Source organism: Dermacentor andersoni, chromosome 1, assembly GCF_023375885.2.
Source record: "Dermacentor andersoni chromosome 1, qqDerAnde1_hic_scaffold, whole genome shotgun sequence".
Taxonomy (NCBI): domain Eukaryota; kingdom Metazoa; phylum Arthropoda; class Arachnida; order Ixodida; family Ixodidae; genus Dermacentor; species Dermacentor andersoni.
In genome coordinates this window covers 377596659-377614634 of record NC_092814.1, presented here as the reverse complement: position 1 = coordinate 377614634, position 17976 = coordinate 377596659, and the positions used below count along the sequence as shown (strand labels likewise).

The 17976-nt window shown below is 42.7% G+C and overlaps 1 protein-coding gene across 2 annotated transcripts in view; it reads right to left on the bottom strand.

The window, feature by feature from the left end:
- park (E3 ubiquitin-protein ligase parkin) overlaps window positions 1-17976 on the bottom strand; it is a 250664-nt gene that overhangs the window by 211799 nt on the left and 20889 nt on the right. For both annotated transcript variants that reach the window (XM_055064887.2, XM_050168283.3), the window contains exon 3: window positions 6939-7054. In XM_055064887.2, the coding sequence (XP_054920862.2) occupies window positions 6939-7054 (116 nt within the window). The remainder of the gene's footprint in view (window positions 1-6938; window positions 7055-17976) is intronic.

Genomic DNA, 17976 nt, shown 5'->3' with positions numbered 1-17976 from the left:
CCTAGGTGGTGCTTGCTAAAAGACGTTTTTTTGCCGCAAGTTAAAACACACCAATACTGTGTGTGTGTACTGTGTAATAATGGTGTGCGTTTTAACTTGCGGCAAAAAAAACATGTCTTGTAGCAAGCACCACTAGGCCAACAAGCGAACTAATTCCTTTATTCTGTGGCTATTTGATGAGCTTGAGTGAGATGACTACAAGATGTGGATGGAACCAAAACACCCGTGTTTTTTTGTTCATGTTTTGATTTTATGCCAAGTATGCCTGCACTGCCACGTGCCCTGTTTATTGTTTTACAGTGACTGTCTCTCACTACCGGCAAATTACTGTTGCAAGGCTATCGCTTGCGCACTACAATGTGGCTGCATTTTTTCTCTAGAAAATGTACCCATGTTAACATCACGTAAAAAAAACAAACGATCAGTATTTTATGTGCAATATAAGCCGTATTTCAGTTACCAATATTTGTCAGATGTTGCCGTACCTGCCATCAAGATATCTAATGCATAAACACTCAGTAATCTCCCTGTGAGCATAACACGCTTACTTCAAGTGTATGTACATTGTTTTCAACAGCTCTAATCAGAGACAGCCCCATGAATCAGGCACTGCAGCTTACTTGACAGGTATGCACTACATTTTTTCAGCAGTGCCACGTAAACCGAATGAAACAATAGATACAGTATATAAGCAGCACGAGCCGAACACCTTGCTGGGAAGTTCATACTCCGCTGTTTTTAATAGCACTAAGCACAGCATGCCGCGTGAACTGAAGAGCTTACTTGAAAGGTAGGCACTACATGATTTTCCATTGCGTGAAGGAAAGCGAGCCACATGAGCCAAAGATGAAACAATAACATGAAACAGAGTGGGCCGCACAAACCGATAGCTCACCCAAAACCATGTGTACTAACTCCATCGTTTTCAAAAGCTCCAAGCAGAGCGAGGTGCGTGAACCACACAAGTAAAGTTTAGCGGTTACATACAAGTACAGTCACCTCAAAGCAATAACTGTCCAGCAAACTGGACGTAAGTTATTGAACAAACTTACCTCACACAGGTGGGTGTCTTTCGAGGGCGCAAAGATCTTGCGGCCAATTCTGTAAAACCACACAGAATGTCGATCCCGGATGTCCTTCCCCCACGGAATGCAGAAAAATGCCTTTCCAAACTCCCGTTTCTTTGCTACACACAAAAGCGCAACAGCCAGGCATAATGTTGTAGTAACTTCTGGCGCCTGTGTTGCCCAGAAACAAAGTGCTCTTGCCAGCGACAAAGCGCACGCTCTCCGTCCGCGTTGCGTCCGCTTCATGTTCGACGTGCCTACTGAAAGCACTTGGAAGAGATATGGCGGCAGATGGTCACGTGACACGAGTGGCCCACTCATCGGCAGCAGCAGGTGACAGCACACAGAAAACTATTTTAGGCTTGTAGCGCAGCTCAGGAAGAGCAAAAAAGGAAGAAGGTAGGGGTAATCAAAGGGAACGGAAAACAGAGTGAGCGCTCCCTTTGATTACCCCTACCTTCTTCCTTTTTTGCTCTTCCTGAGCTGCGCTACAAGCCTAAAATAGTCATGACATACCAACTCGCCCAAACTGCCACGCTTTTGACACAGAAAACAAATGTAATACTCTGAAACTTATTCAAGTGACTCTAGCATGCTTTAAAGCCACTCGATGATTAAATGTAGTGCCATCTCCGCCGCCCTCCCCCGCTTCGCACTTGTTTCTCCTCGCACACTCTCACCGCTCGATGCTGCACACCAGACGACATGACGCGTTAATGTAAGTGGGATGACAACTTTTTAGTTTGGAGCTGTTCTTTTAGCTCCTATTTATTTCCTGATGCACTGAAATTACATCCAGGAGCCTTATTTCAACCCTGGGAAGAAGAAAAAGCAGTACAAACGAAATTTTAGGGGGGGAAAACATGTAAAAGAATGTATGCATTGGAGTAACGACAGAGATAGTGTGGGCGCACACGTTCGCATCCTTGTACGAGCTTGCGCTGAGTACTGTTTGTGAGCACAATGCATTGGCGAGCTAGTTGGTGCGGATCCATAAATACTTTGTTTAGCGCAATACAACGGACACAAGAAAGGCGACAGGACAAGGCGCTACTCTCATCTGACATCATTTTATTGCGTCACTCCTTTATAGACAGCAGAAACTAGAGGAACATGCGCAGTGAGCACCATGTGCAGGAACCACCAACATCCGATCAGAAGAGCGCACTCATGCGACAGAATCTAAAAAACCATATTCAGCACTGTACAAGCTTAAAGAAGCCCCACTAATGCACTGTGACCCTGACGACTGTATGAAGAATGCTTTCGATAACTCTCGGGCGGTGGTATCGCGACTCTTTTTCAAAATTGTGGTATCACGAAACATGGGTTTGCACTTGCATATTTTACAATGTTGAGCCAAATGGGAACCTGTGCCTGTTGGTATGGATCGCTCATGTTCTCTAAGGCGCTCGTTAACACAGCGGCCTGACTGCCCTACATACACTTTGCCACATGACAACAGAATCTTATAAACCACACCGACGCTGCAATCTACAAACTTTGCATGGTTCTTTTCACAATGTGGTTTTTTTACTTGTTTTAGAAATATGGCTGCACAACATTGACAGTGTCTGAGGAGCGGAAAACACTACCGGAATTTGGTATCTAGAGGCGACATTCTTTAGATTGTGAGCCACTCTATGGAAATACGGCACAACTTCAGGCCTCTTCTTTTGTGTACTACAGTTAAATTTGTGCCACTTCCCTTTCAGTTTCTGAAGCAATACCTCTGAGACTGACGTCACCACCACACTTGGGTATCCTGCAGCCTGTAGCCTATTTAACTGTGCAATGAAACTCTGGTTCGCAGAGTGATGACAAGATTTCATTAACAAAGATTATAAACACCATTTGTGAATCGTCGCAAGTAGCTGTGAAGCATGGCTGCCTCAAAGTGTTCATCAGAAATAGAAGCTAAAAATCTGTTTTGAGTACCACTGACTCTAACTACACAGTTACACAGCTATGTGTTAAATACAATAAACATTAAAATATATTACGTTGGCACTGACTATGCACTCTGGCCGATAACCATAGAGCATGCTGGGTACATCATCTGGCTCCAGCTTCTGGCTGAAATCGCACATAATCAAAGGTTCAAATTGTTCATCCCAAAAATTATCCTAAATATTAAACGAAGGATAAGAAACGCTTCCTAGATGAATTAAACATCATGTGCCCAGAAAACGATTCGTCGCGGACAAGCATTAATGAAAAAAAAAAAAAAAGCTGAGTAAGGATATATTAAATTTTGATTGAATGGTTTCGCACAGAATTTTTAAAGCAGAAACAATTTTTTACCCAAAGTATTAACGCGTGCAAGTCTGATTCGTATCTTGAGTATTTTAACAGTTTAGTTGATGCTGTATTTTTTCTATGGTTAAAAACACAAGCTTAAAAAATTCACATTTTAGTCTTTGAGTATCACTCCGTTTTTCTTATATCAAAAAGCATGCAGAAATTCCACTGGAGTTATCTAAGTATGCGTAAGCATGCCCCCAGATTTCAGTCAGCCTAAGCCCAAATTTCAATTGGCCAACTCCCACATTCAAGGTGGGCCACCCTCAAATTACAAGTTGGGTCACCCCCAAATTTAAGTTGGCCCACCCCCCAACTTCAAGTTGCCCACCCCCAAACTTCAAGTTGGCCCACCCACAAATTTAAGTTGGCCCACCCCTACACTTACTTCCCCATGCATTTTCTATGGAGCTCTATGTATCCTATGGGTATTCTCTGATAATTTTCATTTTTTGTTTTTCAATTGTTCCTTACCACTTAAAAGCTACCAATCATTCACACTTACACTGTTATAATGATTAAATGCCTCCGCAAATTGAGAATTTTGTGCAGATAAAAGGCATTAAACTTTTTGCATGAAGGACAAATTTTCCAGTGGTTTTCACCAAAAAATGCTTACGCATTAAGAAAAGTGCACACTACTGCTCAAGAAGGAAGAAGTGCGTCGACACGGTGCACATCAGAGTGCACGACATCCGCGGTAACATTGTGCGGTGTGAAAGCTTGGGAATAAATATCTCGGATACACTGAGAAAACTCCTACTTAGCTCACAAAGGCGCGCGAACGGCAGCCCGTTGAAGTTTGCTCAACCGATACGGTGCATCCATAACTTCACTCCACAGCATGCTTACCAGACAGCAGTGTAAAAAGGTTTTTCCTTCACTGAAGTGATTATGGAAACCGTAGGTGCAGCAACTCATGATGATCAGTAGAAAGCGTGCCAAGGAAGCATGCTGTTCTTAATGGTGCGCTCATGACAAGCTACCGTCCCCATATACTATGTACACTACGGCGCATATTCATTCATTGCATCGAAAATGGGGCCGGAGAGACTTCTGAAAGCACGCGCTTTGTTCTCAAATGAAAAAACAACAAAATGGAAAATTGCATGCTGTCACGTGACAGCGGTAGTCCAATCGGAAAGGGGAGACGGGTGGCAGAGGGTGCAGGTAAGGGAAAAAGATGGAGAGCCTGTACAGCGGCGGAAAAGTTCAAAGGATGGCACTACTTTAAAACATTGAGGGGCTTTAGCGCGCTCCTTTGTACTTTCCCCGGTGTGCGATTCTCTTAACCTCCAGGTGTCTCCCTCCTTTGCTTCCTTTGCAGCTTCAGACATACATTCACCAATTTAACTAGCTGGCCAGTTATGCGTGCGCATAAAAAAATGCAGGCATTAGAATTGGGTAAATGCCGTAATCAGACATCGGGTGAGCTCGTTTTTGCTTGAAAGTCTTTCTAGAACAGGTCGAAAATAGGCGTAGAGATGTGTGTGTTCAATTTATTCACTGTCCCGTAAGCTGCCCCAAGACAGTCGCTGGCACTAAAGGGGTCGCTATTGGGGTCATCATAGGGGTCAGGTGCATGCGTTTACTGGTCATGTTGGAATTATTCAGTGTAGACCAATTTAAGGATCGAAATAACGAAAGTTTGGGCCCATAAAAATTCATGGGCACTGGCCAGGACCCTTGCATGGGATCAAATTGAGCAAAAAATCAAATTAACCAGAGTCGAATTAATAGCAGTCTACTGTATTGGCACTATTATTACAGCATGCAATAATATTCTCCTTGGCCACTGGTGTAAAGTGTCGGCCACAACAAAATCGTTAAAACGACTAGGTGAGCTGGTTGGTACATGATTTGTAAGCAAACAGCACTAAAAACGGGGCAAAACCATAAATCAGTAAAGTGAGTGAAAGGACTGTCAGTGCACTGTCTTCTGTCATTCTGTTTGGTAAAGCAATTCCTTATTTTGACCCATTTTAATGCTTTCTACTTCCAAATCACTAACATGCAAGCTTTCTATTTCTACTAAAGTCAATGCTGAATATATGAACTCGAAGGGTACTGCAAGATAGTTCGACATATCGATAATTCGAAATACAAAACCTGCATATTGGATGCTTATCTAAGACCTCAGCATATCTCGGACAGTTTCTCGAGATCCTGAAAGACAGAAATTTACCAATTTGATTCTCCAAGGCCATGTCTATCCCACTAATGTTATCTTATTTTTTGCACATGAATGCCGCAAGTCGCTCGCGCAGAGGAGTGACATAGTACTGCTGCCATCAGCACACTTGTACTGCGAATCACATGTGAACATGCCCAGCCACGTTTCGTTACCATAGCAATAACACGCTGTTTAGACAATGTATTGTCATATGCAGGCAACGAGCTAGGCAGACCGTTGTGTTGGTTTTTGGAATCGACTTCCTGTTGGAACTAGTTGCCTTGCTTGTTGACTGCCCTAAAAAGGCCATGTGTCTCTTCTTGAGCAGCACTGAATGTTTCCACACCTCGCTCGGTTCGGTTCTTGGGCCTTCTCCTTCAGCCGCTGCTTCAGTGACTACTGAGACTACATGCACAGTGTTAGTCTCAAGTGTTGCTTTGAGCTTGCAGAACATCCAAGTCTATTCTCACTCATGCAGAACCATGCGAGCACAAACGAAACATGTTCAGCATGGATCCGTAACTCCCGTGTGCTGCTGCTGCTGCAATGGAAGTGCAGACGTGGCATGCGGTGGTTTTGTTGCATTCACACTGTCAGGGTCTTTCCAAGTGGAGGTTGGGGTCGGATTCATTTTGGCCGCTTACAGAATCCTAGAATGCCGTTTGCACAAAGCCCTTGTCCACAAAAAGACAAACCCGGCGGCACAGACATCTTCAATTTGGCATCCCATCCCCGGCACCACTCAGTGGAATGTGCATGGGATCGGGAGGCCTTTCGCTTTCTTGAAGCAGAGTAACAGTCTGTTCTTGCCGATAATGAATGGCCACATATGCGCAGCGAGCACAACTCAGAGCACCCTGCTTATTTTTGCTCCGTGGCATGTACTGCACTTCAGATTCAATCTTTGGCCAAAACAGTGCCGTTTCAAATTCATCGGCATTAAATATTTTCGACAACGCAAGAAGTGATTGCGTCTCTGCTCGGAGAAGCACACTTGCAGGGGTACAGCGCAGCACGATCAATATATTGAATGCAGCTGTGAACAAGAGTTTGACATACACATAGTAAATCGCTGTAATTTCCATGGGATTTCCAAGGGAATATTACACCTGTTCAATATAGGCAACATTTTGATATATCGGAGTTCGCTATCCAGGATCAACTGTATTTTTCAACAAGAACACCCATGTACAAAAACACTGCTAACACATTTGACAAACTGTCATAAGACATTACCAGCATTGCTACTGTCACCCACATCTCTGGTAGCCCAGTATTATGTAAAAGATAACAGATATGTAGACAAGTTAAAACTCTATTATTCTGCCCGTCTTCCTTTGATTTAGTGTCCCTATAAGCCTTGAGAGCAAGTAAGCAACGAGGCGATGCATGGTCACCTTTTGAAGAATGAAGGAACCTTCACCACAGGTGGCACAGCAGACCCTGAGCTTGCCTGGCAGCACACGGTCACATGGTTGCTTACAGTAGACAAAAAACAGAGCCTTGTCTGCCTCTGCACAAGGAAAAAGACAAAGAGGGGACAACGTTTGTCAAGTGTCCTCTCTTTCTGACCCAAACACAATTCAGTCTACAATGCACAAAAGTTAAAAGACAACATTGCCTCAGAGTTGGCATAAAGGGCCATACTGTCCTAAAAACCTCGAAAGGTGAGGCACAAGAATGAAAAAAGAAAGAAAGAGAGAATGCACCCCTCAGACAAGGCAAACAGGACAGCATGACTACTTTCTAAAGGCACTATGCAAGTCAAACATGCCAGTGCTGAAGCAGTATGTTGCAACAGCCTATTGCAAACATTCCCATGATATATCTATACCGATGACACATTCACTGGCTCTTCATTGAATGAAAAATGCCCCCAGTGAATTGTGTCATGTTTTCTTGCTCTTCCCCAAAATCTACATTTTCTCAGTCTGTGGTTTACACCCACATGCAGCATCTTTAAGGGACCTTCACCAGGTCTGCCCATTTTGAACTGACAAGCGCAGTGCATATAATGCGTGCCAGTGATTGTGTCTGCTAAGTATTACCTCCCTACGTGCCATGGAAAGAGCTTAAATTTCAAACCAAACACTGTTTGCCCTTCTTTTTGCAGGTGCCGCACCCCCAGCAGGAGTGTCAACGTCTGTTGTGCAAGTGCGCCTACGTACATGGCAGTGCTGCGAGGTCCCTCGTAGTGATACGCGACTGCAAGAATTATTCGAGGCAACATCAGTTATTTGTTTAATCTGTTGCTTCAACAGACGCATTAAGTTTAGAGAAATAATAAAACATACAAACAGAATGTCTGAGTGTTTTTTTTACGTTGTACTGTAGCAAGTGAGATGTACTTCTGTTTCATCAGCTTGTCCCCACATTGTGCAATTGCATATGCAGAAAAAAGAAGTAAGTAATTTTCTACCGTGTTCCAGTGCCACAATCATGCTCTTTCATCCTCTCACATCTGCCTCAGTTATCGCGATTGTGGCACTGACTTATACCACTAATCAGGTGTTCTCATGCATGGCACACAAAATCATCCACTGTTCCAAATGAGACAAAAGCAACAGCTGTGTGCAAGACCGTCACCAGAAAAGCGTCACTCGGCAAAAACGCAAGAGAGAATTAAAAAAAGGAAGGCACAGCCCGTGATTTATTTGTGATGCAATCCTCCAGCTCTGGTATGAGAGAACACAAGGAAGGAACCTCGCAAGCAGAGGCCAGATGGGAGCCAGTGGAGAGAGTGTTTATGTTGGCAGCGACAGTCGCCTCCTGAAATCGCGTCCCTTCAAATATTTTTATCTCTGCTATTTGAACTAATTTGAAAAATTTTTTTGACAGAACACCTTTCAGAAGACGCATAACTTCCAGCGTATAATAAAAATTTTCTATGTGGCCTGGTAAGGAGCCCTTTAACATTGTGTACTAAATTCACTATTTGCAGAAGTCGGAGCGCCACCTAGCACAAAAAACAGGAAGCTTGTGCCTCGCTGCTTGGTTGGAAAACATCCGGGCTCCAGCCTTGCTTTGGTACGGTGGCATTGAGTGGCGACGTTGTGTTTGCAGAGCTTCTTTCACATTTTGTAAAAGCATTGACGTTCTTCGGTAGTTGCATATGACCTGCCTTAATTATGATTGAAGAGGACTTCATTCCCTTGCCGTTTTTGCAAATGAGATGAACAACTGACTACTCAGAGTGCCGGATAATGAGCGACAATGCGTGGGGTTATCTTCATGCCAACACTTCGTCCATCTGTCAGGGACACCGCGGATGGGCTTTAAAAGAGAAACGTTAAGCTAAGAACATAAAACTTAATGTAAACACCGTGGACCCTGCACTTGGCCTCATCCAGAATAGAGCGAGCCGTTTCATTTAAAAAAATTATAGTAACCAGTCAAGTGTAACCCAAATAAAAATCAATCTTTCGTTGCAACCACTAACTACGCGCCGTGATATTGCCCTTCTATTATTATTTCACAGATTTGTTCACACAGTTGGCCTAACCTTATCAACCTGAAAAAAGCATCCTCGACGTCACAATGACTGAACAATCAGTTCAGCTACACCCGAATTTATGGCAACACGCACGCTTTTAATTTTTCAGCTTTGCCCCGTGCGGTCCGTTTATCGAACGCTCTACCAGGTAACATCACTTGCCAATCTAAACACACTGCATTTCGCAATCTGCTAACCGATCAATATGCCGTTTCAACCGTCTAAACACGTCATGCCTTTTGTAATTTTCCTGCATTTTTTCTACAAGTTAAAGAATTTCAGTGGTCCCAATTTTTTTTACAATACTTACTACTGTATAACATGCAAAAACGTTTACAATGTTATTATGCTATTATGTTATTGTTTACCATTTATTCTTATTGCTCTACATATTGTATTTGCTAATGTATTAATTTTCCATGGTGTGTGCGTACTCCTTTCATTATGCTGATGTTTATTTTTTTCCCGATTCCATAGTAATGTCACCATATTTCCCCCCTTACATTATGCTTTCTTGAAGGCCTGTAAGGTACCTGTAAATAAATAAATAAATAAATAAATAAATAAATAAATAAATACAAACTACGTGCACGCCATCCATGAAGTCGGGCATCTACGCGGTTACATCATGGTTCAAGAAAGCCATTGGCGACATTGCCGGAGCGCACTGTGAATGTGTGGCCGGGTGAGTACTTAATGCCTGTCGAATTCCCCGAACTCTTAGTTGTTGCATGGACCAGTAGATGTACACATGATAGCTTGCAAATATGGTATTCATCTCGTGCTGTTTCGCCAAACTGCTGTGTTGCATGCTTGTAGTGTACCAAACCATATCTCAAATTTTGCATGTGCTATATGTACGTGGTAGGTTATTCAGGGTGTTTTTGCGAGCGCTAAGGCCTCAAAGCATATGCCAACATATTTTATTATGCACTATATTAGCTTAAATATTGGCAGCGCATGCGTCCGCAGGCCAGTGCCCTCCTGCTCACTCGTGAATACTCATATCAAGGCAGATAGTTGGGCGAATTGGTTCGAAGTCATTGTGGAAGAGAGTGCAACTTAACTGGCACGTACAGAAGAAGACGAGCGCAGACTCACAAATGACACGAAGTGCAGAGACTGGCCGCACCTGTTAACGCTATTTTCCACATTGCACTCAAACCTACTCGTATATGCTCAGATTGACTCGGTGACGAGCGCGAAGAAAAACTGCATTCTTTATATTTTGCAGCCTCAGCGAGAACTGCCAGCCCGTCGCTGGCATTCTGCTCAGCGTTGCTGAACTGGCAGGAGATGACAAGGGAATGGAAGTTGCCTGCACAAACCACAGATCCTAAAATGCACTGTTAGCTGCCACGGCGTGCCGTCCGGTTTCAACCGCTTCACCGCTGCCGTCCACAAACTTCTCCTCTCCACATTAACCTTCGCGGGTGGAGGTTAATTTCCCTTTCCATTACTATTTCTTCCATACTACTTCCCTACTATTTCCCTTTCTATTTACTATTTCCCTTTCCATAATAATAGCTCGTGCATCCAAATGCGACGCAGTTGGCCGGCATGTCACCCCCGAGCTGCAGTTTGCTTTCCAACCACGGAGATGGCACTCACGAATTGCCGCGCCGACCGGTTTTGGCGTACGCATAGTCGTACTTCTGCAAGTGGTCAATTAGGAGCTGTATTGCATAATTAGGTCAAACTTAATGTGTGGCTTAATTCTGCAACATCATTTGTTTTTTAGCACATTTAAAGCAAAAAGTTTCTTGTATTTCTTTTTTCTTGTGAGGAGTAACAAAGCCTTGCGTGCGATGTGATTAAATAGCGACAACAGCTTTTCTAAGCCAAATAGACTAAAAAAGTAGCTTTGACTAGAGGCTTAAAGTTGTCAAAACGCAACATTACAAAAGAAATGGAAACATTAAAAAGTTTATTCGAGGTCCTTTAATTTTCACCTTTTTACTGCATATGCTTGGTGGTAAATCCCCCAAATTAAAGTGTGCCAAGCAAGCAGTTACACTTTAAAACAAGTCTTTGGCAGAAGTTCGGACATGAACAAACGTATTACGTAGAGCATAATGTACAAGTGAACAAGAACAGTCAAACAAAAATGCCACTTGTTGCCCTGGTCCTTGGCAATATACTTTTAAGCAAAGTTGATACAGCTATTGAAAAAGAATTAAGTCGCATGAATGTAAAGTTAACATTTGTGCATGATTACCTCGTTTTGGTGAAAGACAATCCTGGTACTAGCAAGCTTGTGAATGTATTGAAGACTTTTAAGGTATGTAGCCACCCTTTGAAATGTTTTTTTCACACAAAAGTTAATTTTTTTTTGACAATTTAAGAACCTACAGACATACAAAGTTGTAGTGCAGAAGAAATTATGTCTCTGTCCAGTTCTGTTCAAAAGTTATGGTGTTTTCTATAAGTGCTCGCAGACCAGCCTGAAACCAAAACTGACATTTTCTTAAAATGAAGCCTACATTCTGATCATTAAAACAAACTTATGGTTGTGCTCAAATGCTCAAGATACTTTTAGATTGGTTTGTTATGAGCTATCTTAAAGATTAATAAAATTGAGCAAGGGGTGATCGCTACCATCTTTTATTCAAATGACAGCGCGTCTATAACGATGTCTATGTAAGCTTTCACATTGTTTTGTTTGGACTATACGGTTGTGTATTTCATTTCAACAATGGAAATAGTGGCATGCTGAATATCTTGAGGCAGGCTGGCATTCATCCTGGCTACTACACCACAGTAGCTTGCCTCAGCAGGGACCGAACACGCGTGAAGAATGCCAACCGTCAGTCAAAAGTTGACAAAAAACAAGTCTGAAAAAAAACAATGGGCAATAAAACGATGTAAAGGTGAACTCGTGCCCGCTAAGGAGGGACCCACCTACGAGCCTGGTGGGTTTTAGCCTCCCAGAACCTTTTATTGATCTATATTAAATGTTTGGAAAACTTAATTCTTGTTTTTCTCGAAACTTCATTTCAGTTGTTTTCTTTGTGCAAAAGCTCGTAATTTTTTAATAAACCAATATTTTTCAATGAAACTTCCCAGGCTTCTCTCTAAACCATCAAAGGGCCCCTGAAACGGTTTGAACATATTTTATAGATGCGTAGGGTACAGCTAAAGTTAATCATTCGCACCACAATTTTTGTGAAGCGTCTCATATTAAGAGAGTTCCGGACGAATACAAGTTACCCTCCTCTATAGCCATGCATTTTCTCCTCAACTCGTTCGTCGAGTGATTGGGGCTAAGCTCTGCCTTCACTGGCTCTGCATCGTGATGGCTTGTCATGTCATCTACTTCCGGTTGTCTGGGAGCAAGCACGCGAAGCCTCTCGAACCTCTTCACCAGCTGCTTGGCAGTCAACCCCAAGTGAAAGCTATCGAAGCAGCGTGCATTGAGAGCATTCTGTCGCAGCGACGAGCGTGTCTGGTATTCCGGTAACCACAGGCGAGCTGGGCGTTCCGACAGATGGGTGGAGGCATAAACTCAAGCTGACGAAGGAACTTTAGCGTAGACGTACGTGAGTGGACTGATCTGTGTACACGGTGCAGCCACCTGGTGGCGCAGAGCTTAACCAGCCAAACAAAGAGCTAATATTGCTCTAACCAGGATTAAAACATTTAAACATTTACAAATACGTGTGAACGATTACACTCCTCCGAAAATTTTACACCAGCAGCAAAGAATACACTTCGTTACTGCTGTGTTTGGTTGACCAATATTTATTGACCATGGTGCAGCCACCAGGTGGCTGCACCATGCAGACCATTCATGTTTGCGCTTCTGTCATCCCGTGAAACGGCATGGTCAAACAGCCAGGCCCAGTCCCCTTGCGCTTGCGTTAACCGGAATACCGGACTCGCGAAACACTAGTGTGGTAGTAATCCTATGGTGTAAAGCAACAGCTGCAAACGCAAAAATCCTGGCACCGATCAGATAGCGACAGTCCGATGCGCTGCAGTCACTCCACTCATCTGCTGCCTTGCAGAGGGATGCAATGTAGCAGCTTGGCATATTGCCAGTCGCCACATTTGCAGTCCACTACGCAACAAAGGCTAATCATGCTGCTCACAAAAAGACAGACCGACATTGACCACGAAGCTCTCGTAAACACGGAGCACATTGTAACACAAGCAGATGGCACTTGCTGCGTGCCGGGAGTGCGCTTAGTTGTAACGAGAAATTATTCTTGTGCATTCTCTTTCTGCTACTTTCTTTTTATAGAAACAAATTAACTAACATCCCAACTATTATGAACAATATTTGTTCATCATAAAATTGGAAAAATTCTCAATGATGCGCCCTGGACAGCCAATCGGATAGCTCGCCCTACAAGCGTCATTAGGGCAATTTATGTCAAATGGGTAGGGGCGACTAAAAATTCAGCTGAGTGGTGTGCTGTGATTGGCAGTGATGTACATTTTTAAAACCTTATAATAAATTACACGTTTACATGGAGCCCTTAGACGCGTCACCTAATGATCAGAAAGACCTCCTCTAACAACGCAGTATGCTTGTACAAAATCATCAAAATCGTTTCAGGGTCCCCTTAAGCTGTGCAATGAACTAGGATCTTTAAGCTGTGCAATGAACTAGGATAATTGAAAACCATGAATAACTTTTCATGTTATGGGATTTCAATTGAACAGCAACCACCTGAAAATACACATTTTCTTGTTTTTTGGCTATAACATAATTAATACTGATGACAGTACAAAGATCCTAGTTCTTTGCACAGCCTACATATACCCCTACATGGCTGTCAAGCCATTTTCTTTTCATGCGGTAGGATCGGTAGTTATGACTGCTGGCGTGATGGGCATATGTTGGATAATTTTCGTAATGAAATTGTAATTAGTTGTATTTTTTTACCTAACACGCTTGAACGGCCATATTAAAGAGCACTTCTGAAGGCAGACACAACGCAACTAGTTTAAGGTCAAAATCTAAAAAGATTTCAAAAAAGGTGGCAACATACCTTAAAGAAAAAGGATTCGGCTTTGAGTTTACCTTTGATCTACCAAAGGAACGTCAAATTGCTTTTAGATCTGCAAATTAAGTTCCAGCCAATTAACACTTGCTGGATGTGCCACTCTAGATGCAAAACCTTTGTTGAGCTATGGATCAGCACATTCAATGTTAGTATAAAACGGAGTAGCAACGTCCTGTATAAGATCGGTCTCTATGAAATCTTGTGAGCATTTGGTAGAAGAAAGCGTTTCTACCCAGACAGACCGCTTAAGAGGAGCTGGTGTTCCAGATGAGTGCATCCTGTTGGCTATAAAAAAGAAATAAAAATGCCAGAGCAAAACATGACGCGAGGGTGAGGAAGTCGAGTGCAGAGCAAAAAAGATAGCGGTTGTTCCACACCAGCATAACACTTCACGTTGCTTGAAGAAAGTAGCGTCCAGGTATGATGTGCGTGCAGTGTTATCAGCCCAAAACAAATTGGGAAAGGTGTGCCCAGCAGTGCAAAGGTTCATAACGAAAGAAAGAAGCGCAACCAAGGATGGCTGCAGCATCAAACATGGGAAAAAATTTGTTCAGTGCAAAAAAGATGTATACAGTATTCCCTTCAAATGTGGAAAGGAATACGTCAACCAGATGGGCCGATGCATGAACATTCACCTTCGGGAACATCAAAGTTCTCTGAAAGGGGCACTGTACTCGCATTTAGCAATGCACTATAGTGAATGCACATGCAAACCTAAATTGGACGACACGGTTATCATTGACACGCACGCAAAGCAATCTGTAACAGAGATCACTGAAGCTTATCGCACTAAGAAGGATGGGGATGGCTGTGTCAGCCAGCCATCTATTCTGCTTTCGAGCTGCAAACTTGCTTTTTCGGATAAAAAATGACAGGGGCTTTTGTGTCAGATTTAAAAAGGGGGTTGTACACGTGCTTTGGTGGTGATTGAAGGATCTGTTGTTTCGGTCTTGATATCTCACATTAGATTTTGATTTTCAACGATAGTGGCTTTGTAGTGATATCATGCGTTGAATTCTGGTTTTCAACGACAGTGGCTTCATGGTGGCTTACATTCATTCTGTATATAGGAACACCTTTCATAAATAAAACTTCCCAGTTGCTAGTAGCACTTTGTCCTGTGTTCTTGCTAAGTTTCCATTTTAGTAGCGCTTTTCCATCATGAACGTTTACCAACACATACAAATGACAGCTATTCTGGGTCTTTATGATCAATAAGTGACAATTCCAAGCACTCCGCATAATGTGTGTAATTTGTTATAAGGTTTTAAAAATGTGCATCACTACCAATTGCAGCAGCGCTGCTCCCATTTTCAGCTGCCTCTTTACTACAGGTTTTCCCGCTCAATTTAATCCAAGCGCCAGTCAATTTAATCCGAGCGCCAGTCAATTTAATCTAAGCGCCAGTCAATTTAATCCAAGTGCCAGTGATTTTAATCCAAGCGCCAGTCAATTTAATCCAAACACCACTCAATTTCATCCAAACGCCAGCCGAAATAATCCAAGCGCCAGTCAATTTAATCCAAACACCACTCAATTTCATCCAAACGCCAGCCGAAATAATCCAAGCGCCAGTGAATTTAATCCAGGCACAACGGAATTCAAGAACCTTTGGATTTCAAGACTTCTGAAAATTTGCGAACATATTATGAGTTAACACCTTGAAAATGAAAGAGCGAGGTAGTAGACCAATAGCTATTCTGCCACGGGACTAACGACAACTTTTGGAGGTTTTGAAGCGAAAAGCTTCACTACGCTATAGTCAACACCGCGCATCGCGCGAGCCGGCGTATTTCGGAATTGGCTCCGTGAGCGTGTTCGGAGGCGAATTGGCTCCGTGAGCGTGTTCGCAGTCGAATTGGCTCCATAAGCGTGTTCGGAGTCGACGCAGGTGGCCACTGCCCCGCGGTATGCGTCATCGTTTGACGTTCGCCGCAAGCGCGTGTTTATCGCGGAGGCCGACTATATAACCGCTTGGTAGGGTATAGGCGTGCGCATTCAACATGGAAGGAGAAGAGAGTGATACTACCGATACAGAGAGCTGTGTTTATGGCTGTAGAGAAATCGCAAGACAATGTGCCCAACAGTGATGAATAAAGAAGTTTAATAATCCTGCATAACTTATGGTATATATCATTGAAAAGGAATTTGCATAACTACACAAGGCACACGTATAGCATAACCATAGGCTAAACAAAGCATATCCATAGGTGAAACCGTAAACATAACCATAGGCTAAATCATAAAGCATAACCATAAGCTGAACCGTAAGCATAACCATAGGCTAAATCATAAACATAACCATAAGCTAAACCATAAGCATCACCGAACCTTTTCGCTTCGAGATATCCAGGCTTAACCTTAGCTAAGCCCCAGCCAATTTTTTTTTTTCTACTTCGTTATGAGAGCGACACAGAAGATCAACATTCTCCGAATTATTTGAGAGGAAACGTCAGCATGAGTACGTCGAGTTAATGGTACACATTCGATTTGGTCATGGCTATCAAACGACACAATAAAGTTTGATTCGATGATAATCATTAGGCCCTCGCTGGGAGGCTTCGGTCGCTAGCAAATACGATTCACTATTCTACTGCGATATCCGCAGCCTCCAATCAAAGACCTTGTCATCGGTACCGCTAAAACAGTCATGAATACCATTTAATTGCATAGCTGATATGGTCAAGCCACTAGTGATCACAAGTGAAATACAATGCGCAGTTCGGGGTTCTTGGAGTTTTGTGCAACATGACGTCATATACATCCAATGAAATACGATGAAACGAGTGACTCAATATACCTACTATAAACTCGTATACTTAAGTCACTGGTGAATATTATTCACCTATTTTACTATCCCTGAGGCAGCTTTCCCTCGTGGGTGCCGTCAGTACTATCAATGAAGCTGTAGCACGGTGAGTACTTTTGCGTTACCCCTTCCAACTGATACCGCCGAGTTTTTAGTCATCCCTAGTGATGCGCTCACTGCGATGTTCTCGAATTTTTATGCAGAATAGCGTGATAGATATGAAATGGTTATGATAGATATGAAACGGCTATTCACTAACTATAATTTGATAACTATAGGAAATAATAAGATTGATTCACTCTAGTGATGAAGAATCACTTTGCGTAGTTTGATGGTCAGAGCCATCATTCATGCACGCCGTGAATGGTATAAATGAAAGTGTCAATAAATGAGAGTTTAAATCAGCCAACATTGCTAATTTACATCGCAGAGCCATTAATGATCACTTGCGATAAGCTCTGTTCGGTGTTCTTGCACTTTTATGCTGCATAGCGTCATGCATGTCAAATGAAACCTTTAAACAATGATCCAATTAAGATCATTTACGATCACTGAGCATTTGGTCTGCAACCATTGCTACCTGATAGTGAAGGGTGAGTAGCGATCACTAGTGACAAGCTCAGTTCTTTGTTTTCGTACTTCTTGCAGCCTAAAGTCGTGCGTATCAAATTAAAATTGAGTCAAATGGCAATACAAGCCTAATAACTTGGAGGTGCTAAGCATTTGTCACTAGTGATTACGAGTCACTTTGGTATGGCGGCGGCAGCCGTCAATCGTGCACGTAGTCATTGATATCTATCAAAATGTTATGGAATTAGTATTTTCTCTACTACCATTGCTACCTGATAGTAAAGAGTTATTAGTGATCACTAGTGATAAGCTCAGTTCAGCGTTCTGTTACAATTAGTGTTTGTAGTGCCATGGATGTCAAATGATAATTTGAAGGATGATTCAAATTTTATAACCTGGGGTTGCTAAAAATTAGTCACTAGTAATCACGAGTCACTTTGTCAATGGTAGCCATCATTCGTTCATTTTGCTATAGGTGAATATTTTGCCTCTGAGATTGCAGATGTGGTAGAAATACTGGTGGTCAATGGTGACTATGTTCACTTCAATTT